The sequence below is a fragment of the Frieseomelitta varia genome, unplaced genomic scaffold, assembly GCF_011392965.1.
Source record: "Frieseomelitta varia isolate USP_RPSP 00005682 unplaced genomic scaffold, Fvar_1.2 scaffold_515, whole genome shotgun sequence".
NCBI lineage: Eukaryota > Metazoa > Arthropoda > Insecta > Hymenoptera > Apidae > Frieseomelitta > Frieseomelitta varia.
Genome location: NW_025110274.1, coordinates 121,921 through 144,816, shown reverse-complemented (window position 1 = coordinate 144,816; position 22,896 = coordinate 121,921). Strand labels below are relative to the sequence as shown.

At 35.3% G+C, this 22,896-nt stretch overlaps 2 protein-coding genes and 1 long non-coding RNA gene across 7 annotated transcripts in view; 1 reads left to right on the top strand and 2 right to left on the bottom strand.

Moving 5' to 3' along the window:
• LOC122533288 (protein tramtrack, beta isoform-like) overlaps nucleotides 1-2,456 on the bottom strand; it is a 9,564-nt gene extending 7,108 nt beyond the window's left edge. For both annotated transcript variants that reach the window (XM_043662871.1, XM_043662872.1), the window contains exons 1-3: nucleotides 2,027-2,456; nucleotides 971-1,724; nucleotides 741-800 (exon numbers count right to left, since the gene is read on the bottom strand). In XM_043662871.1, coding sequence (XP_043518806.1) covers nucleotides 741-800; nucleotides 971-1,724; nucleotides 2,027-2,245 — 1,033 coding nt within the window. In that variant the 5' untranslated portion in view covers nucleotides 2,246-2,456. The remainder of the gene's footprint in view (nucleotides 1-740; nucleotides 801-970; nucleotides 1,725-2,026) is intronic.
• A 471-nt stretch (nucleotides 2,457-2,927) lies between these two features.
• The window catches only part of LOC122533287, a 46,198-nt gene continuing 26,229 nt past the window's right edge, over nucleotides 2,928-22,896 (top strand). The window contains exons 1-7 of the mRNA XM_043662870.1: nucleotides 2,928-2,957; nucleotides 3,567-3,985; nucleotides 4,706-4,835; nucleotides 4,928-5,392; nucleotides 5,762-5,932; nucleotides 7,353-7,484; nucleotides 9,043-9,148. Of these exons, the coding sequence (XP_043518805.1) occupies nucleotides 2,928-2,957; nucleotides 3,567-3,985; nucleotides 4,706-4,835; nucleotides 4,928-5,392; nucleotides 5,762-5,932; nucleotides 7,353-7,484; nucleotides 9,043-9,148 (1,453 nt within the window). The remainder of the gene's footprint in view (nucleotides 2,958-3,566; nucleotides 3,986-4,705; nucleotides 4,836-4,927; nucleotides 5,393-5,761; nucleotides 5,933-7,352; nucleotides 7,485-9,042; nucleotides 9,149-22,896) is intronic.
• On the bottom strand, nucleotides 12,752-20,968 carry LOC122533289. Of its 4 annotated transcripts, XR_006307672.1 has the most exons (5): nucleotides 20,455-20,968; nucleotides 15,855-15,897; nucleotides 15,577-15,790; nucleotides 15,444-15,517; nucleotides 12,752-13,404 (listed from the first exon to the last, which is right to left on the bottom strand). It is a non-coding gene; the product is annotated as an uncharacterized LOC122533289 (long non-coding RNA). The 4 variants fall into 4 exon arrangements; XR_006307669.1 differs by lacking the exon at nucleotides 12,752-13,404 and having other exon boundaries at nucleotides 14,461-15,517; nucleotides 20,455-20,963; XR_006307671.1 differs by lacking the exons at nucleotides 12,752-13,404; nucleotides 15,855-15,897 and having other exon boundaries at nucleotides 14,461-15,517; nucleotides 20,444-20,959.

Sequence of the window (22,896 nt, the reverse complement as noted above, 5' to 3'; positions counted from 1 at the left end):
ATTCAATCTCACGTAATTCAAATCAAAATAAAAACTGAATTATCCATATGCAGGTAAGCCTCTATTTGTCATTAACAAAACGATCACATTGTTTACATATCAATGTTTCGGTATAAGTTCAATTTTACTAATTAATAATTAGTTAATATTCGTCCTGAGCATTTAATGACACAAAAACACAAACATCACTGTCCTGCAGTTAATAATAAAAATCTGTTCTGCAGTTAATAAATATTATCCGGAATCTCTGTAAATCAATTCGCAGATACTTGATAACAGAACTCGTCGTTTATTTTTAACGATAAGCATAGCTAGCACGTATATATATATATTAGCTAGAAACGACATAGTGCGGTCAAATTAGTGAAGAGCTAAATTTTACACGTTTTAGAGGTCCAAATATCAATTTCAAACATTTTCAGAAAGAACCTCGAACCTCTCTTAAGACTGAAACGTCTCTTGAAACTTTGAAGAGTTATATCGTTTCCATCCAGCCGCTTGCAATTGTCGAGATCGTGAACTTGTAAGCAAAACTAAACCCGGTTGCTACCATTATTCGTATATTAATAAAAATGCGTTAAAGTCGATCGAAGTTAGTTAATACGTGTTTGAAAGTATATATTTTTGATATATGCAATGACATTGTGTTACTTCGATTATTCACAGATACAATTTCAGATGATAATTGAGAGAGGTGGCGTAAACTGTTAATCGTGTAAGCTGGCAATGGTGTTCCTTACCTTGCTTGAAACCTTCGCTCCCTTGTCTACTGTGCGGCCGCGCGAACGTTTCATCCGAGGCTAACAGACAAACAAGAGCCAATCAGACTATCGATAATCAGACGATTGTCAATTGAAAATTGAAGTTGAAAAAAGAAAAAAAAAAAAGAAAAAAAGAAAAACGTACAGACACGTTAACTTGCAACAAAAATAAATAAAACAGAAGAAAGAGAAAGAAAAAAATTGCGTACCTTGGGCAGAGGTGCTAGGCGTTGGTTCAGGTTCCCGTTTGACGCGAGGTGTTAGCGACTCGGGTGTGTCAGTACCATTTTCCGTTGGTTCCTCCTTTTTCGACGACGACAAGGAGGAAGCGGCCAGACTGGTTCCCGTGGACGCTGAGTTGCCGACGTTATTGCTGCTCACGTTGTTACTACTTGCCGAAGCGGTGCCGGCGTTTCCGCCTCTACCAGTGTTACCGGTGCTTTCGCTCTGAAAGTCGATACTCATCTTCATCTCCATCATTTCTGGGGAACCTTGGACGAGATCCGTCCCCAAACAGGACTGCATCTCCTGGCCCGATATCTCGCTGATCGGCGTGTCGGAGGAGCCGCTGAGCTTCCTTGGCCTGCCTCTTTTCCTCTTTGGCGCGGATAAGGCCGAACCAAGAAGAGGATGGCTCGACATATGGTGCATCCTCTTCTGCGACACGTGGTGGTGAGGCCCGATTTGGTTTATTCTATGTAGATTCGGCGGCGGCGGAGGTACCGTGTTCTGATTGCCAAGCAACGACGAGGTAATACTAGGCAGGTCACACTTGTCCTCGTTTACCTCGGTCAGGCCCTTTATCCTGAGAGACTCAGCGACTCTCAGGAAGGCGGTTAGCCTATCCTGGTCGACGCTGACCTCCCCGCGATACATAAAATCCAAAAGGCTGCGCATGTCCACGTAGGGGACATCCTTGAGAATGACTATCGGGTGCTTGTCGGGGTGGCCGACGAAAAGGGCCTGCAAGCATAACAAGAAAAGGGGGGGGAAAAAAAAAATAATATTGTCGATCGATGTTGTAGATTCGACAGGGGGGCTCTCTGCCGGAGTAAGAAAACGTTTATGAATTATTAATACGCGTCATGAATTAATCTGCCGAATGAATGAATTATTAATAATGTCCTAGAACGCGATTCATCGGGATCCTCAAACAGAAAACACGCATTTCCACGAGGATATCTCGAATATCCGACGGATGGGGTTTATTACCAGCGCGATGCGCTGTCGATTCTCGGGGCAGAACGAAGCTAGCTTCCCCTTACCTGAAAGTAGGGACTACACGCCGACAGCACCATCTTATGTGCCCTGAGTAGCTGACCCTCGACGGCCAGCGTAACATCGACGAACGACTCGTCATGGAGTAGTTGGTCGAAAACGGAGAGTAGATTACTTTGATGATTATTCCAGCGCAGACAAAACCTCTGCGACGCCATCGCTTCGCTTCTCAGATCCGCCAAGTTACCGTTAATGTCCGCTAACATCAGATCTAGTGTTGATCTTTTTATTGGTATTGCTGCTGCCGCCTCGTCGCCGCTTCTTTTCGCCTTCCTCGACGAAGCCGCTTGCTCTTCTTGCTCGTGCTCCTGCTGCTCGTACTCTTGCTCGTGCTCTTTTCTTCATCGGCCACAGTTTATCATATCCTTCCTTCTCGTGATCTGCGCGTTTCAAACGAAATTTACAATTAACCGACAGTCGTTACATATCCTAGAAAAGAAGAGAAGGAAACAACAGCTACGCGACGGTTATTATTATATTTATCGTAGCTCGTGTCACTTCGATTCGAAATTTCCTATACATGGTGGTGGTGGCTCGGTTTCACTCTCGCACCTCGAGAGTGAAACTCGTTTCTACGCAAAATGATTCATCTCTCAATATGAATCACACGGTATATACATATTACTAATTCGTTCTTCTGCGAGCGCAACACGTGCGGAAACGGCAGGCGATAACCGCGTTATTCGAGAGAATTCCTACGCATGGAAAATTTCTTGAAAATCATACACACGATCCTGCGCGCGAGTCCTCCGAACGTTGCATCGTGTATATATGTACGTACATAAATATATATATATATATATATATATATATATATACATATATACACGCGATAACGCCTGCATGCATAATCGTCCATATAAGCTCGCGAGACGATACGCGCCAAGTATGAACGTGGGTGTACGACCCTGGGAGGACGTAGGTTGGGCGAATAGGCGACTCGCTCCGTTCGTGCCTTTTATGTAATTCTCTCCTTACCCCTTCACCAGCTCAATCACGGTCACGTACGTAACGTTCGTTTCGCCAAAACCGCAAAGATGCGACAGAAATGACTTTCCTTGCTCGGTCGAAGGGTGGAATTTGCGATCCGCCGATCGGTGAAAAGATAGAGAAACGACTGGACACAGGTACCGAGAGAAATTCGACCGAAAAGAAAAAAAAGAAAAAAAAAAAAAAGAAAAACGGATCAGCTACTTGCGTGATGCGCTTATCGAAAAAAGAGATAAACCTTCTCTGACTCCTTATGTCCACGACAAAGTTCTGTTAAATATTCGCACAAAGTTGAGAATCAGTATCAGAAGGAAAACAAGAAAAAAAAAAAAAAAAAGGAGGGGAAAAAAATAAAAAAAAAAAAAAAAAAAAAAAAAAATGGACCAAAAGGAAGGAAGAATTCTAGACGGAATATAAGACAGACGATCGAGCAACCGAATCGTCCGCGTCTGATCATGCGCGCTAGTCGTAACGAGGCCTAAGGGGGGACGGGGAATTATAACGTTTCGTAACAATTGTAATCAACGCGAATTACAGCCGTTGGATAGCCGGGATGCCAGCAGCGAGTACACGAGCGAAGAATCCGATGGAGAGAAGCAGTCAGTTTCGTCAGAGGATCTGCAGAGCAGCGTTGCGACTTATCGAAGATTCGAGGGTGCGCTGGGCTGCACGTCGCAATCGGTGTCGCAAGAGATTTTCGACGACGCTGACAAAACGCCGGTGAACGAGGGTCACCCGATGTTGGATCCGAGCACGCCGAAAGTCGTGATGCGCTCCAAGCAGAAGAACAACGGGCCCAGGCCGTGGAGCGTATCTTGCATATCTCAGATCGGCAACAATTCAGGCTTGAATCAAACCAACGACCCGATCTCGTCGGCGCAGTTCTCCATAAGCGAAACGGCGCTCCATCAATTGATCGCCACTCCGCCGACGAAATCCGTGTCCCTCGATGCGACGTGAGTTGATAATTGCAGAGAGTCAAAAAACTTGCAACATGGGAATGCAACACCCTATAGAATTTTATATTAATTTACTTTTGTGTTTGATCAATATTTGATTGGGAGAACGATTGACATTAGTAAATTTTAATTTAAAGAGACTCGAATTAAAGAAAATAGTTTGGTCTTAATTTAAATTGCCTTAGGGATCTTTATAGACCTCGATGTTGAATTAAGATAAATGTAGAAGTTTAATAATTAAGTCTGTTCGACTTTTGAAATCTAAGATTGAGAAGATTCTGTACAAAAATTGAAACGGAGTTGTTGCAACACTGAGAATAAATTATTATCAGATTGTACGTACTATCTTTTATTTACAATAGCAATAATAATAATTTATAATAGTATTCTCATTTTCATTTGTACTTGTAATTATCTTTTATTGCTTGATTAGTAGATTGTAGAGCGAAATTATTATTCCCATTGCTGTATTGCTAGAGAAAAATTATAGTTGCAAAGAAGTTTGAAAACTTTTCTGAACACTCCCATAGTTATAAATTTCAAATGTCGAGCTTATTTCAATTTATTCCTAAGATAATATATCATTAAACCATGCGCGTCAGTTCGTCCCGCGCACGAAGCATCGTTCGAATCGGTCGCGTGTCGAAAACCGCGACGTCGCGGTTTGCCTCATCCGAACTTCCAGACATTTTAATTCAGTCGCCCTTCAAATTACAGCGCATCACGGAAACCGTTCAATAACTCAACGTCCACGTTACTGGAGCAGTCGATGATTTGCCACGACGACCGCGTGGTACGGAACAGCTCGCTGCGCAGGAAAAAGAGCAGGTTACGCAAGAAGAATCTGGTAAGATTAAAATTTGTTCTACATGCTATAAACCGCCGCCATGCGTTTCCGTTTCTCTCCTTTCACTGCCACTTCGTTCTGCCACGACACAGGGTCGCAAGAGCGACTCCAGCTTGGAAGGCGTGAATGCGAATCATTCGGCCGGAAGTGACGGCAGCTCGTCGAATCAGCAACGCTCGGCGCGCAAGATGAACGGAAATCGTTCGGTGCGCACCGTATCGAGAGACTGTCACGGTCGTTTGACCACCCTGGTGAAGTCCGGCTCGTTCTCGGGATGCACTGCCCATCAGCAACTCTCGGCCGAGAGGACGATCGTCAGCGATCCGACACCGCCGTTCAGATTACCTTGCTGTACTTCGGTGGCTTCCACGTCCGAGACCGAGGGCGAGGAGCAACGAAACTGTACGCGAGGCCGCTTCGCCTTCGACGACAACCTCTTCGATAACGTATTGAACAATAAGGAGCTGTGCAGCCAGCAGATGAACGCCGACAGCGACATCGAAATGAACAGCCTCGGGAACAATTCATTCTCCGAGCAAGCCTGGGACAATTATCAGGTAACCGATAATCAGGGTTCCATCTACGAAAAGTTTTCTGTTTTGTCTTCTTTTTTCATCTTCTGGCGAAATTAAAAAAAAAAAAATAAAGTGTAAACATAGCAATTAGAATTGGGAATGACGATGAGATTTATTATATAGAAGTTTTATTTCTGTGTTTTTTTTTTTTAAATCAAAATTAGTATATAATTAAGAAATGAATATAATTTTGTAATTAAAAAGTTGGTATATAATTTTTGATAATCAGAGATTGCTAACCTTTAATTTTAATTCGTACAAGTGATCAGTTAGACGCGCGAAGTGTAGACGTTCGTAATTAGGTTTTACGGCATCAGTCGTTTTATTCTTAAATTGATCATTTTTCAACAGGAGAAATACATGAGCGAGCCATACAGCGAAGCGCCAGATATAGAAACTGCACGAAGATTATTGGAGTTTGGAGACGATTACAGAAACTTCCTCGATAGTCAGTCAGATTGTGCATCAAGTATGAGTGCGATGCCCGCTAGTAGTTCGCCGCTAGCGAGAAGACGCATGCATGTACGTTCCATTCTATTATTCTTTCTTGACCAAGTGTCCATATTCTTTCTGTAACACTACATCTGCCATACCTTTGCATACAGATTTCCATTATCTTGAACATATTATGAGTCAGTATGTGGAATCTCATATGAATCAATATTTGTACAATGAAAATCGACATTGGTATCTGTTCATATTAAGAATAGAATAATACAATAGTCCCCATTATCCGCACCAAATGTTCACGTTCCCAGTGAGATCAATCGATTGCCTCGACGCAATAGTAATGAGATCATGTCTCGAGTTTTTACAGAATTTGACAGTATATACCGGTCGTCGTAGTTTACTCGTTGCGTTTCCCTTTACGTTGTAGTATCTCATTTCCAATGGAAAAATAAAGAATCGTTTTGTTTGTGTATTGCTGTACGGTGAATGTAATCCCTCCGCAGCAAATAAAAGTTTTGATTTTGTCTCTCCAACCATCGAGTGACTTTGATCTTTGCAATAAATTCATTACTATCTCGCAACCCCACGCCGAATTATTACCTTGCATAGATATGCTCGAGTTTCTTTTCTTTTCATCTCCAGTGTAACTCAAATGTAATCATTGGATAGTAATTTCTATTCAACGTGGTCGTTCGTGTAGTACAATATTACCACCTTGAGAAGAAATGTTCTTTCGCACAGTGGCATCTCTTTCGTTGAATTTCTCTCGCCGTGTCTTGTCAAGCCTTCTTTGAGACGAACGCGTCTCTTCGTTGACAATGTCTTAACGAGGATAAACGATGTAATTACAGATACAGTCGCTGCCAGAGATGTCTCGCAAATTGTATCTGGCGCGAGATTTTAATGGCAGATATTGAGCAGAAATTATTATGAATTACACACATCGGTGAATAAATATTTACACATACACACGCACACGCACACACACACGTGAAAAATATTTTTCATTTACTACAAAAGTAGTGACTTTCAAAGTGTATTAAAATTTAATGAAAGCAAATGGTCAACATCATACTATTCATGAAGGGAATTTATAAATTGTCGTGTACAGTGAATTAAAAATCGATTGCATTAAGTTCAATTTTCATTGATCGTGCTCGTGTCGCGTTTTTTAAACCCATTTCCACGTGCAATAGCAACAATTCGTTATCTCGGTCAATAAATCAGATAACTGACGGTAACTATGTTTCGACCATTCGTCCTTGAGTCGAACGAACGCCAGTGGTAACACAAGACGAAAATACCCCTCAACCTCAGTATCTATTAACTAATTACGTTCTCAAGTCATTGCTCTCAAAATTTCCAAGACTCCTTAATAGTAATCATCAACTTCCTTTCCTTAGTTAATAAATTAGCTTAAAAGTAGACTTAATATTGTAATGAGACATAATGTGGAAGAACTTTTAAAAAAGAAATTTGAAACTTGTTGTAGGAAATAACCGATACCACAGAGGACAGCGACAGCGATATCGAGGACATACGGAATTTAGTTGAAAAGTCGCAGTGTCAATTATCTCTCGCCGAAAATTTGTTTTCAAGATCATGCAACGGCGCAGAAGATTACGTACGTAGACTTTGGTATTTTGTGTTGAGTTTGGTTAATTATTTCTTACTACATTGTATGCAGAAAATAGCATAATAGCGGGAAATAATAAAATAGCAGGAAATAGTAAACTAGCGGGAATTAGTACATTTTCGTGGACTGTGATAAACATTTTTAACGTATCGCGTAACTGTTTTTTAAGCAACCGGACAAAGTAAAACTATTTTTTTTTTATAAGATTTATAAATGTTGATAGATAAGTAAAGCTATTTTTTTTTATAAGATTTATAAATGTTGATAGATAAGTAAAGCTATTTTTTTTTATAAGATTTATAGATGTTGATAGATTTAACTAAGAAATTTTAGAATCTGTAATGCATCGAAAATTATAAAATTATAAAATTATAAAATAATATTAATAGTCCATGCCACGTGCGTTAAAGCACGCAAGATAGTCCTACATACAATGTGTTAAGATTCCTAAGATTCTTTTCAAGCTTTTATTTATAGTAAGGTCATTTGCACCTGTATTAATGTTATACGCAGATGTATGCAGTCGTGTACAATATTTTTTACGATTGTAATTAATTTAACAGGTGATTAAATCAAAGAAAAAGCATTTCATATGAATTATTAATTATTAATAAGGGTAAAGAATAAACTGTGTATACCATAATGCATATGTGAAATACATTTTCTTAATCTTTTTTACATGTAATTGCTTGTGTACTTTTTATGTATTGCTTTTGTTTTTAACGATAAAATTGCTGCGTCTGCTTGATTTTACAATAAACGACAAATTTCCATAACATTTATAATAATGATAATTAATAAAGATAAAGAATTGCATATTGAAACAAGACACCCATCCTTTCCAACGTTTAAGTTAATATTTCTTTAAGTTTAAGTCGTTGTACAAACGGAAGAAAATTATTTGCATTAAAATAACGCGTTTCTTTAAAAGAATCTGATTGATACGTGAACAATATATCATGCATACATTTCAACTACACTGTCAAAAATTTCTATGTACTTCCATATAAAAGATAAGGTTTAAACATTATCTTTTAATGTTCCTTGTTAATGAAAACCTCATTAATTTATTAATACGATTCTCGTTAACGTAGAAGTATTAAGTGATAATGTTCAAAATTAAGAATAAAATTGAAAATATAAACTCAAACGCTGAAATTTAATATTTAAAATTTACAGAAAAACAATAACTTTCAAACTCATGTTAAATTATTTTACGTTTAAGTAACCTCAAGTTTTAAATACAAAATAATTTCACCCGTTTGTGAAATTATGAAACTTCGTGTGCAACGACCTGGCACATCAATTTTACTCACAAAATTTATACGCGTCACTGTATTCCATTCTTATTTTCTTTTCACAAAATTCTTTCAAGTATTTCGCGCACTGCGCGAACGCAAGTAAAAAGTTACACTCCTTTCTGTTTTATTGGCACCTAAACATAATGGCAGAAATGAAAGCTGAATTTCGACTTCATTTCTGGGAATGTTGCTTTTTACGTTCGATCATTGCGACAACAGACTGACGCAAGTTTTTCCTGTTGTAGACTGAGGTGCAGTGCGCGTGTAGCGAAAATCTGCGATGCCTGCACGCGTTGCTGGAGTCCGTCAGCAATTCTTTCCGAAGCGAAAAATACGTGAAACAAGTTCGCGGTGAGTACAACAATCAAATTGACCGTCGATCGTTTTCTATATCGCTGTCGTACATGGCCGTTGTATTAGTCACTGCCCTAAGCGGGCTTGTGTTTTTACTTCTTTCGTAATTATTATTGTTACTTGGTTCTCAACCATGAGAACTGCTTTCAAATTTAATATACAGAACTAGAGTAGTATATTGTCCCTTTCAAAATTCGATGATTTTCTTTGCACATTTTACGATGGAATTTTTCAAGCTTACGATAATTATTCACGATGTTCAAATGATTTGCTGGTACAATCGAATGGAATTCATTTTCGAGGATATTTACAAAATCATGTTTTACAAGAGTGACGAGGGGAAAAAACCGACGGATTTTAGTTAAGTTAAACGTTGCTTCGCGAATCAGCGTGTAAATATTATTGTAAGTCAATTGCTGATAAAGACTGATATTTAAGTATTATAGCATGTTGCAGAAATGCGCATTCTTCCCTCTCGATGTACTTCGAAATTTCTGAGAAGTGTACGCATTTGATGCAATGTTCAGTGTCATCGATCGTAAATCTTAATTCTAGAATTTAGAGAATTGTAAAAGAAACAACCAGTGAGTCAAACCGTTCGTAATATGTACAATGTAATTGACAATTGAATTGCGACACGTTTGCTCAAATAGTATAATATATACGTTGAAATCTCGAAAAGTCAGTGATTATTTAAACGTTATTTAAACGATGACTTGCGAGCAAAAGCAATGTATTTAAAACGATATTTAAAACGATCTTTATATAACTTGAAGATAACACGTGCAATTGCATGTGTAAATTAGCCTGAACCTACAAGCTAAATCAGCTGCATGCTAAATAGCGAATTGCATTTGCACATTAATGTCCATTACGAGTAATTAGTAACGACTTTACGTTACGTAAAATGTTTTATTTCTAAGCGTCATTGAAACGATATAAAAAAAAAAAACGCGGGAGATTAAATATTTGACTTTCGATAAAATGTGAGATCTTTTTCTGAGAAAGGCTTACGAGTTTACTCGAAAGCGGATCGATGACGTTTCCTTTGTTTGTTTAAAAATCAATTGATGACAGAAGAAGAACTTTTTCAACGTCGTTCGTTTATATAACTTAGCATCTAGTTAATACTTCTCTTGCAAATCTTTCGTTCGTTGCAGCGAAAAACTTTAGAGTATTTTCAGTTTTTAGTCGACTCTTGTATTACCGTTCACATATATTGTAATTATTATTTATAATAAACTCTGCTTTGTTTTTGCTTTTTGCTAATTATTCTTTTGTTTCTTTTATCACCTACAGAGAATATTTTCGTTTATCGCTAGCGTTTATGCATCATTTCGATCTTCGATTTTCTTTCAAATTTTCGTACGGCAGATATTCGTAACTCCTTTTTTTTTTTTTTTTTTTTTTTTTTTTTTTTTTTTTTTTTTTTTTTTTTTTTTTTTTTTTTTTTTTTTTTTTTGTTGCAATGCTTGTAGATAAACGAATAGATCGTGAAGTATGCGTGCGACGAGTTTAACATATTTTCTTCTTCAGGAATGCAACTTATTACTCGCGGAAGATTTCAAATGAAATTGTAGAATCTGACTTATTCGTTGCATATATATTTCTTTTAATTGCATTAATTAATCCCGTTGCATCGGATACCCAACAGCTAAATGCTATTAAATCGACGAATAGACATTCCTTGCGGCAACTTATTCGCTTCAAGCATGAAACATCTAGAAACGTATTCCGTGTTGGCAGCGGAACTAATTTTCTTAATTGCTAGAACAAGTAGCTTTTAAGCGAGGAAAATAATGACTTCGATTGCACACGGTCTTACCGTCGTTTCCGTTTAAAATTGCGCACATCGTCGAGGAGATTTGACGCCAGATTTTTTAAATATTTAATCTGTGATAATATGTTTGATTCAGATGGTATGTTTGAATGGTAGATTAGAATCAGATCGATAAATAATCGATTTTACATGAGATCTGGTTTCTTTGTCTTTCTTCTTTATTGCCCATGTCGCAGTTGTGCACTAGTTTTCGAGATTAGTATTACTGAACATAATAGAATGGAATTTAAAATTGTGCAAGAAAAGCTTCACGACGTCTCTGGACATTTGAAAATGAAATATTTCTTACATAAAATTGTTGTAAAAACTGTCTACAATGTTGAAAAATTCAATGAAATAAACATGAAATAAAATAACGATGGCATATATGATAATAAAATGGATTAATGAATAGTTCTTTAACGATAATAATACATCTATATGAAAAACAATATTGTATCTTTTAATATTCATCTGTTCTTATTCATTTAATATTTAAATAATATTTGAGGAGAGTACACAGTATTGAAACAATATGGTAAAATTCACAAAACTAAGAAATCTTGATTAACTAAAAAATAATCAGATTCGTATCACTAACATTCATGTTTATATTCATTTATTCAGGTTTATATTTAGAGGGGCAAAAGGTCAACTCACACTGACTTGCAAAATTTGTAGATACAACAATGAAATTTAAAAATCAAATTTAGAAAAGAATGTTCTTGCATTGAAAAATTATCGGAAATGATCCAACGAAAGTTGTTACAACTTCTTCATCTAAACGCAATTTAAATACTCACTTTCAAGTATGATCGATTGCAAAACACGATTCACTTAAGACCAAAATGGACTTAACATCGATCTTTCCAAGCGTATTAGCCCAGAAAAGTATACGAGGAGATCCAATTCTGCCTCGTTTACTGTCCATTAACCCTCGTTCGTCAATTTGACATACTTTTTCTTTAATAAAATGTCATGTACAAGTATTTTCCTATTTATATATACTTGTACTTTTCTGTTCACGTACTTTCGATATTTTTGATAACAAAATATACCAGAATTACGTGTCAAGTCTGTCATATTGTGTATTTTTTTCAGTTATTTTTAAAATTACAATACAAAATTGACTTACACGTGGAATATTTATGTTACATACTTACACGTATGATTTCTGTAAATCTGACACGCAATTGAGAATAGAAAATTTATTCCACTTATTATCAGTAATATCAACAAAAAAGAGTTTGCAAATTTAACTATTTATTTTTCCATCGTACATATTGACTTTTTATCATTTTTACCATTCGGCCAGTCTGACAAGTTAAGTTGGAAAAATGAGGGACACACATGTCAATTTTTTGTCCAAATTGCAACATTTTCTTTCATTTTTTATATTTAAATGTAAACCAAGAAAAAAAAAGAAAAAGGATAAGTTTATTAATTCTTAATAATTTCTATCCAGTGATATCGTGTACCGACGAGTTCAAAAGAAAAAGAAAACAACAAATCTTAATTTTATAAGGTTCGGTCACTCGTTATGGTCCGCGGAAGGGGTGAACGCTAGAACTATTAAAATAGTCAAGACGATCAGTTTTTGTTAGAAATTTCACAGACATGAAACAACAACGTGTTTCTAAAAATTTAAACGATCCTTCGAAAAACGTGTGAATCAAAAGCTTGCCTAATTTCTTGTATCAATAAAGATATTTTCCATCTTTTTATGGAAATTTTAGTCGGTAATTCTAGTATTTAAAAAAAAATATATATATATATATATATATATATATATATATAACTGGGCCAAGCTTCTTCTTTTTTTCTCGAGCCAATGAACGAAGTCTTGCCCCGAGGAAAAATACGATTAGGGCAGTCGCGGTCGACCGCGGCGTAATCCACGCGTTGCGTGTGGGTGCACTCGCGTAGGAGGCGCGTTTCAGGACGCGTGCACTATCGGTGGCACCTTTGGATCTCACCTTATAAGAAGCACCGTAGCCGACGGAACCTCACGAATCGATGCTCGGCCGCGTTCGTGTTCGAGTTTGCCGCAAGAATCGTTCGCCGCGTGTACCACGGTCAGTAGCTCGGTTTTCTCGCCGCGAGTCGCGGCCTTTGCTCCTCGTGGCTCGCCCTCGCTTCCGCCCCTACAGCTGATCCGCCACGCGTCGCCTGACGTTTCCGGAAACTGACTGACTCCTCTCGATCGCTTCGTGCCTTAATCCCGGGAATTTTCATTTATTACGTTCGTTCGGTGGTTGTCAATGTGAAGGTTCAGGTTGGTCTGAGAAAGATCAACGACGTGACTTGTGTGGTGTTCGTGGAGTTATAGCAGTTCGAGAGTTTTGAAAGTAGATTGGAGAGTAGTTGGAAAATAAATGATTTAAACGGAAGAAGTTGGTGTTCCCCAATGAAGAATCCTGTTTAAAATTGGCTGCTGAAAGAAAATTAAAAATTAAAAAAAAAAAAAAAATGGAACACTCTTAAAAAGGGGAACAAGTCTTGGAAAATTTAAATTAAATAGCGGATACGATAGATTAGTCCAACAATTAAAGTGCAACCAGCGCGATGAACAGTTAACTGACTTTTCGCGTGGAAAGTAAATCGTGATTCGCGATGATGTTCGCAAAAGAGGAGAGCAACGTCAGGAAAGATGCACCGGATACCTGTTACGCGTACAAGCAGATTATCGCGAAGGATCAGCCGGATGATACCTGTACGTAAACTTCCCTATGTATGAATCCTTCCACCCGTAAATCCTTTTTAAATGTCACGCCGAAACATTCAAACAACGAACGAAACAACTTGATCGAAACGTCCGGACGAATATTAAACAACTCGTTATTTTATACGGACTGTTTATTTTTTTCTAGTTCGTTTAAAAATTAAAAGGCTAGATTTTATTTTGTTTATAGGTGTCTCGAGCTAATCCTCGTTTTATTTCTCGTTACTTTTCATTGCGCTGTCAAAGTTATTCTAGCTCTCGAAGTATTTCACTTGAAAATTCATCGATGAATTTGAAAAATAATTTCCTATTATTTATTATTATTCCCAGCTTTATTTTCATTATGCTCTTAAAATTGTTTTTTAATCGAGTTCTTGAAGTTGAATTTTGCCTAATTTTTTGGTTTTATTTTGGTCTATATAGTTTATCTGAAGATTCATTGACAAAATTAATTGGAAGCTAATCTTTGCTTTATTCTTAGTTACGTTTCGTTCTGTTGGGCAGGAAAAGGATGTCTCGACGAATGTTACTATTCTATGTTAAAAAATGTGCAATTCAGATGTATGAAAATTTAAATTTTCTAATATTATAAACAGTTGTGCAATGATTTTCACTGTACGTACAAGATATATTTGTAACTGACTTTTATTACTACTACTTCTTTCATTCAACAGCATAATTTAGGAATTTCATGCAAAGAAAGTAACTTTCCAGATTGTTTTCTCTCTGTTTCTTCTTTTCTTTTTTTTTTTTTTTTTCCTTTAACTGTTCGAAAGTAGCAAAATTCGATATGAATTGATGTTACTACGACCTACTTTATTTCATTACTAAAATTTCAAGTTTCAATTCACTGAACATTATTTAGTATTACTCGATCTCAGATCTTGTTCCTTCTCGTTAATTTTAGTTTCTATTTATTTTAATTTTCGTCTACTTCCGTTCTTTCTTTCGTGTGACATATGATTGCTCATTTGAACAACTGCAAAACCTTTTTACGAATATATCACTTTTGCGTGTTACATGAAACATTTTAACATTTCATTCAATACGTCGTATTTCTGTGTCAGAATTACGTTTGTCAAGTTTGAGATAAATCTGGAACATACATAGACAAATCACAAGATATTTCGCAAGAGAGTTCACAAAAGTATTAGAAGCTTCAATATTCAGTGAGATCATCTTTGACATTTATTTATACACTTCAAATGATTATTCATGCTGTATATTAATTTTTTAGTAGACATATGCTACAAGCTTTATATCTTATAATTTGATTGGATTCGAATTTTATCAATATAATCGTAATTGAAGGGAGAAGGAAAACTTATCATTCATCGTCAAGTTCACTAATTTTGTCCCTAGGTTACTTGCACATGATTATTATTTTGCCTAATATGATGTTATTTTTTATTTTCAAGTAGAATGTACTATAGTGACGGGGAATTTGATATCTGACATTCACAGGCTTTTTCTTACACTTTTTAATTCGATTACGGATTTTTATAATACTCCAATGATGAAGTATTTATAGATACCAAGAATGCAAATAATTCCAAAAAATATTGAAAGTGGACTTTTTCTGATATCTAGTGGCTGAAACAAATTTCTGTCTACATATAATAATTGTTTTACTAATAACAATAATTTATTGATAATTGAAATTATGTAAAAATTATGGAAATTAAAATTTCAAAACGTTTCGCATAACGTTTTACACGTAATGTAATAACTGTTCAAATACTTTACAATACTTTTCACATTTCGGTGCAAATACATTCGATCTCTGATATCATCCCGTATTCTTCATCCATCAGTGTTCCGTTATCTGTAAAATCGATTGCTCACATTTTTTTCTTTGTATTCGTTTCGTTAAGACCGACTTACCTAGGAACAGGTTCTTTCGTTCGAGTCTCTTGCTCTGTCGACGAATTTCATTCTGTCAGAGTCCTTTTATTATAGTGTATAAAAAGCGATTTAGCATGACGTGAAACGAGAATCGCATGACGCGAGTTCTCTGAATACGTGTACATCTTTCTGGATCTGTATCTGCATTCGCGAACGAGTTTGTCGTTACTGCTTATAATTCTTTTGTCTTCGTCTGAAAAATTTCGAATTTTTTAAATTGGTTCTGTGGCATATTATTTGTTTAATAATGGGATTACCTGTTGTTAATTCACTATTTTTCATTGAAATTTTGTAGGTTCACTGCAAAGTAGATTTTTGGAGATAAAGAGAAGTTTACGGGGAATTTGAAATGTTTTTAGATTAAATTAAATAAGACCGTGCATTTTTTTTTTTAGATTCAATTTAAGAATTATGTTATGAATATTCTGTGGAATTTAATAATTTAATAGCAGGATTATCAGAATGACAAGAATGATTAATTTATTATTTTTAGGATATTTCGGAAAGTTTAAAATTTTTTAAACTGAATTGAACACAAAGCATCTTTTACCAGATTCAATTTCCGAACTATGGCATGAATTCGATTTGGTTCTGGATGATACGGAGATTATCAGAGTGGTAATAATGACCGATTCATTATTTTTCATAAGAATTTTTTGGGGGTTTACAGCAGTTCGTTTTTGGAGATTCAAATAATTTTTAGTATATCACAGAGATTAATACGATTTTTCTCATTATATACATATACTTTTATTATTTCTCTCATTTGGACATTTCATTTACTATTCTTTTCATTTAGAATTCTAATTCATATTCTAGTTCTAATATGACAAAATTGTTCGTTATTCTCAGATCAATCGAATTGATATAAAAGTTTAAAAGGAATGGCATCGCCAATGCCTCTGACTATCGATAGTTTTATTTTCTACTCGCTGCGTAGTTCGTAATTCGCGATACGCATACACGTGCCAGAAGACGGTGAATTCACAGTTAATTTTACCGCGAGCTTCGTTCTGACATAATTCTGCCTCTGTAAAGCAAGGCAGCATTTGGCCTTGAATTGAATTTTCATTTAAACCCGATTTGAATATCGTGAGAACTGATAATCGCACAGGAATGTTATCTCACGTAAATCTAACAAATCCAATCTTTAAATAAAATAAGCGTTAAAAATTAAAGGTAATTTTTTACAAACCTGTTATTACACTGAACGTAAGAATGTGAAGAATTGGAAAATAATTGCAAAAATTCGAAATTAAACAGAATCGCTGGAAAGCAAAACGGTAGCAAACTGTGTGATCTGTCTCTAGTTTAAAGTTATCAATGCCAAAGATTTATTAATAGCAATCTAGAAACGAATTTACTATTGTATCAAGTATAAGAAAATTAGAAAATAATTTAGAATCAATAAAAACTCTAGAATTAATAGAAAACAACACATGCTTGGGGTGATCTGCTTTTAATTATCTAGCATGAAGTTTTATTAATAACAATCTAATTGATCCTCCGAATGAAACAAAATATTAAAAATCGAAAATTATATAAAATTGACGAACCGGTAAAATAATAGATAATTAAATGGATTAAAAATTAAATATAATCGAAGAAAAACAGAATTTTTTGAACGATCTGTTTCAAAGTCATCGGCCAATACCAAATCTCATTAACAGACTTGATAAATTCTCCGAAATAATAAAATAGATATTAAAAAATCGGGGAACAGTAAATAAAAGTCGATGGAATTAAAAATTGAAAATTAGCAAGTAGAATCGACGTGTCAAGGCAAAATGTATTAATCTGTCTGTTTCGAATAGGGAGCAAATTAATCCATTTCGCATTCACATCAGAGTCGAGCAATCTATCGCGGTTTCACTTCAAATATTTCAATGCCAGCTTTCACTAATTCAATTTATTAAACACATCTATCAATTTTTTTTTCAGTACTTTTGCCCTCTTTTTTTTTTTCTTTCCTTCTGTCTTCGACTCGAAACCGCAGGAGGCAGCGAGACAATGCTCGATTTTATTAGCACGTTAGCCGCGAAGCGAGAGATTAAAGTAGAAAGCCTGGGGAACACAATCGTCCAGCAACCGTTTCACCGTTGTCCAAGATCCCAGTCCGATAGAAACTTTAGAAGGTAGTTGATTAACGAGCTTGTTTGATTCATTCTCGCGTTAACGTTGACCTGTTTCGTGGTAGTAAGTCGCTTTCATAACGCGCTACTCGCACGAGCGCACGTGGGTGTTATCCGTGGATGGATGCTACTTGGTGATGCTTCGCGCTTTGTTTAATTGCGTTATTAATTCTGTACTGCGAGAGAGACACGGTCCGTTGCTTGGATTTTTACAACATCTTGATCTTGATCTTCTCCGACAGAACTGAATCTTTGGGCACAATAAATCTGGACAGAACTGAATCTTTGGACAAAACAAATCTGGACAGAACTGAATCTTTGGACAAAACAATCTTTCAATTTGAGAAAATGTAGCATTTGCTCTCCCTTTTTTTTTTTTTTTTTTCAATCTATATCTTTCTTTTTACGTGTATCTTTTATTATTATTATTTGATTCTTTTCCAAGAGTTGTTTTAACCCTTCAATTTTCATTTCTTCCCTTCCGTTTTGCATGCTATAATAAAGTAGCTAGAAAAAAAATCGTGAACGAGTCTGTGAAGAGAAACAGCTCGCCGATAAATTACACAGTGTTTTACTGTCCTCGAAATCGCGATTCGACCAAATTCTTTCTTTATTTTTTTCTGTTTGAACGTTCCAAGAATGCGATTCGAGAAAAGGTTCCATCGAAATCTTTATTACAATTAGAATTATATTTATTATTATTATATATTATTATATATATTTGTATAATATATGATATATAATTTATAATGTAAATATAATGATAATAATAATAATAAACACATAGTCTACACCTTGGATTTAAATGAAACTATTATATACGTAATATATTTTATAATTTTATAATTTTAATTATTTATATATTATATATTCATATATAATTTATATATAATTATTTATTTATATATTATATATTTTTATAATTTTAACTATTTATCATTATTATTATTCACGCGGTACACAATATAAATAATGATACAAACATAAATCATAATTATAATTATAATTATAAATTATCATATTATTACAATATTGAAATTTCAAAGAAATGAACGATCTTCTAAAAAAGCTTGAAAACTGCTCAGAACTAGCTGAATCGTGATAACGAAGATCGGCCGATCGTTCAACCGTCAGCCAATTAGAAGGATCGAATTATGCAAATTGCAGACGAAACGTGCTGGCGATTGATCAAAACGGTAAGCGTCCGAGAGACGCGTTTACGCGAGTTTCGAAATCGTTTCAGTCGCGATACAAAGTACGTACCCTCCTTTCTCGCCGTTTATTTCCCAAATGTGATAAATTGGCGAACGCGATCGGGGAAAGCAGTAATAATAATATATCGTTTCGTTTCGTTTCGTTCGAGAACGACTTTATAAATCAGCCTCTGGTGACGATCGCGAAACTATCGTGATAGCTAGGGATCTAGTTTCGTACTGTTTTCCATGGATAAACTCGTTTCAATGAATGGATAATGAACGTGATAATGCTACTTGCAGTCAATTAGAGCGCGTGAGGTGTAGTTACAAGAAGCTACACGTTTGTTAGCGTGGTTTCTTTTGGATAAAAGAAAGTCTCTTACTTGTGTTGAGCACTTGGATTGATAAGAGGCCATTAAGCTAAATTGTCTTGTGCATACGTGGACTATGGACACGGTAAATGAATAATGAAGTGTTTATAGCACGTGAGAAGTTAACGATTCATTTTCCAATATATTTTGGTAATTTTTATTATATGAAGTGTTTGTAGCATGTGATTTTTTTTGATGTTCGATACATAGATTGATGAGAGTCTACTGAGCCAAATCGTCTCATTCATACACTAAATGATATAGATCTGTTATACAACGTAAAAAAATACATGAATATAATAAAAGAACGTATAAATATAATAAATGGTCGATGATTCATTGGTATTTTTCTTTAAAAGTTTGATTGTCAATCGTGAGAATTTGTAATAGCATTTTCAAAGGTGATCATTTGAAAAATGGCCATTTGGAAGGAACTGATCGATCTGAGGAACTTTGTAAAAAGTCAAAGAAACAATTAATGTAATAGCAACAAATGTTGCTTCGTAATTTCCGTGAGAAAAAGTCTTATATAATCGTTAAAAAGTCTTAATAATATAGTAATACCTCGATACGGTAATACTCAAGATTAATGTTCTTGGAAGAGGCTCATCTTAGCACGTAGTACATAAATAGAGATAAAGAAACGTACGATTGAGAATAAAGAACTTTTACTTTAATTTTAAGTTACTTTTATATATAAATATATCTATAATATCGTATATTAAATATATTTATAATAATTATGTATATATAATATTAAATATATTTATAATATCACGCAAAGAAAATAAAAGAAAGAAATAAGTATGCACATACAGAGAAAAGGTCTGTAATTGTATTGCGAATGATAAGATTGAGGCTCTTCTGAAACTTCCGATTTTTTTGCTCGTGATTATATCACTATACAACATATAGAATATTTCTTTAGAACCTTTTTTGGAATTTGGAAAAGAAAATCAGAGTTGAACGGAGTCATCATTTGCGAAAAACTGATCGATCCAAGACACTTTGTAAAAGGTCAAAGAGATAAGAATAAAATAAATAATTAAATAATGTAAAAAAGAATTAAATAATCATAACTCCCGAGAGACTTCGAAATCGTTTAATCGTAAAACCGTATAAAAACACAGATCTGTATAATACATACTTTATACATACGTTTCGAATCAAAGTACCCACGCAAAGAACAGAGAACTCGCCAGAACGTTTCACCTGTCGCCGCACGTTCCTCCGCTTCGTGCGTTCCAATTTTTCATCCGAGTCTGAATTTGCCACGAACAATTTGCTCGTGCGGATTACGTTTTCTCATATCGGCCAGACACTTCCGGAGTAATAATAATCACGGGCCAATCCGACGTGTATACATATGTTCGATCCTCGAGATTAATTTCTTCCTGCGAGAGCGTTAGGCTGCCCGATTCGATCTTTCCCTCCGGTTAATCCCGGGCTAACGGGCAGAAAATTATACGGACCTTGACTTGCACGAGCCCCGCACGATTCGTCGAAATTTTGTCGTTCCAGTTTGGTCCAAGACGATGCGAAGACGAACTCGAGAAAAAGAAGAGGCGAGTGTGCACTCGCCTTACCGATTTCTGCTCTACTGAGCGCAATCGTTCGACCGTGGTAACGCGGGACGTGTATTACGCGTAATACACGATACCACGCTGGCCGCAATTATATCCCGCACATTCTTCGTCATTTCCTGTAGGTCAGTGTGAAATTCATTGCTCTCTATCGGCAATATGTTTCACCGAGCGCTCTTCGTAGCCAGCGTGGACGACACGCTCTTCCTGCCGTTTGTCAGCGAGCTTGTTGCGGTAATGATACACCTGTCGCAGGATACACGGATCCTGCTGGTTACCGGTCACGTGAAATTTCTTTTATAACGAGGCCTTATTTCCATGGTGCGCTCATGAGAATGGAAAATTTAAAGGAAATTGGTGGGTTGGTTTTGAAGTGTAATCATGTTTTCTTTGAATGAGGAGTATTTGTATATGTATATCTATACACACACACACATTTTATATGTACTCCTCATTTTTATTTATACACACATATACATATTACATGCTTGTACTTATATGTATTTGTATATACTTCAATTTGAACTTGTGTATACTTCAATTTTCAACATGTATATACTTCTTATTTATATATATATGTATAACTCCTGTTACATTAATATTGATGTTGATTATGATCGATGGTTTACTTGATTGGAAATTGAAAATGAAATTTCATTTTATTTCCTAAATTTGGATTTTCTGCCTTATGTTTGAACATTTGGTACACAGAAATTGGTGTTTCGTTCATGTATTTATAATCAAGGCTATTTGATTAATATTTTTATCCTCAAATTTGATCGATGAACATTGCAAATGAATTTCAAATTGATTGGTATTATATTTTTTTTCTTTTCCCAATTGTTATTATCTTGGATGATCAATCGGATTCAAATAATTGAAATTTTGATCGACGTATGTGCGAAAATAAATGCATTCTTAATTCGTTTTATACTCCTCGCTCGATATTAAACTTAGGCTTATTAAATTCTAATTAATTAAATTCTTTTAGGCTTATTAAATTCTAATTAACTACGTAAATATAAGATTTAAACATGTATTAACGTACTAGAAGTTGTTGGTAGCTTCAGTTTTTAATTCTCAAGCAAAATAAGCAACGTTGAAACGATTCTCGCGAGAAATTTCGTTGAAAATCGGTTCCAACCGATTTCGCAAAACGATGAAAAGAGATCCGATGGCTTTCCTTTTCGTTTCCTTTGTTCCCAACGGAACAAGCAATTCCCGGCGGCTCGGAATTCGAGATTTCACTCGCAATAACTATAGCCCGTCACGCGATTGTTTTTTTGCGAACCATCCGTGACAAAGTGAAAGTTGTTTTTCCTCGAGAAAATTACGAAAAGTTTTTCCTTCGCAGCCTAGAAATCGAGATTCATCGCAGACTATAACAGGTACAATAGAGCGCGAATGTGGACCGAAAAACGCAGAGGCCTTCAAGCTATTTTTATTGCGATCGTCATCAGGTTGTTAATGATAATCACGCGAATGAAACGTTGCTTTATGGATCTTTGCCGACTAATTGTTGACTTTCTTGTATTCTCTCTATTTATGTATATATTCTCTCTAAATTTTTCCTAAGTAAATAATTTTTTGCAATGCAGTGTGACCTAGGATGTTTAAATATGTGTTTTTAGATATATTATTACGTTTGTAGATACCTTATCTGTGATTTTTAAATCTCGTCGTGTCTATTTATCATTGGCATTCCCTCTTTATCGCCATGTTTATTGCCATATCGTGGGATTTGTATCTGAGAAATTTTTATTTTTATTGTTTCTCTGAAAAAAAAATTAGTTTCCTAGTCAGAGGGAGACCTTTGTTTGAGATATCTCGTATATTCAAAACTTAATTGCTGTCTAATATATTTCAATTATATTTATATACGTTTATATTGAATATTTATTAATTTATATTGAACGTATTCAATGCTTATATTGATTTATATTATCAAGAACAATGAATATATTTATATATATTAAGAATAATGAATTGAATTATATTATTGATTATATATAGAAAT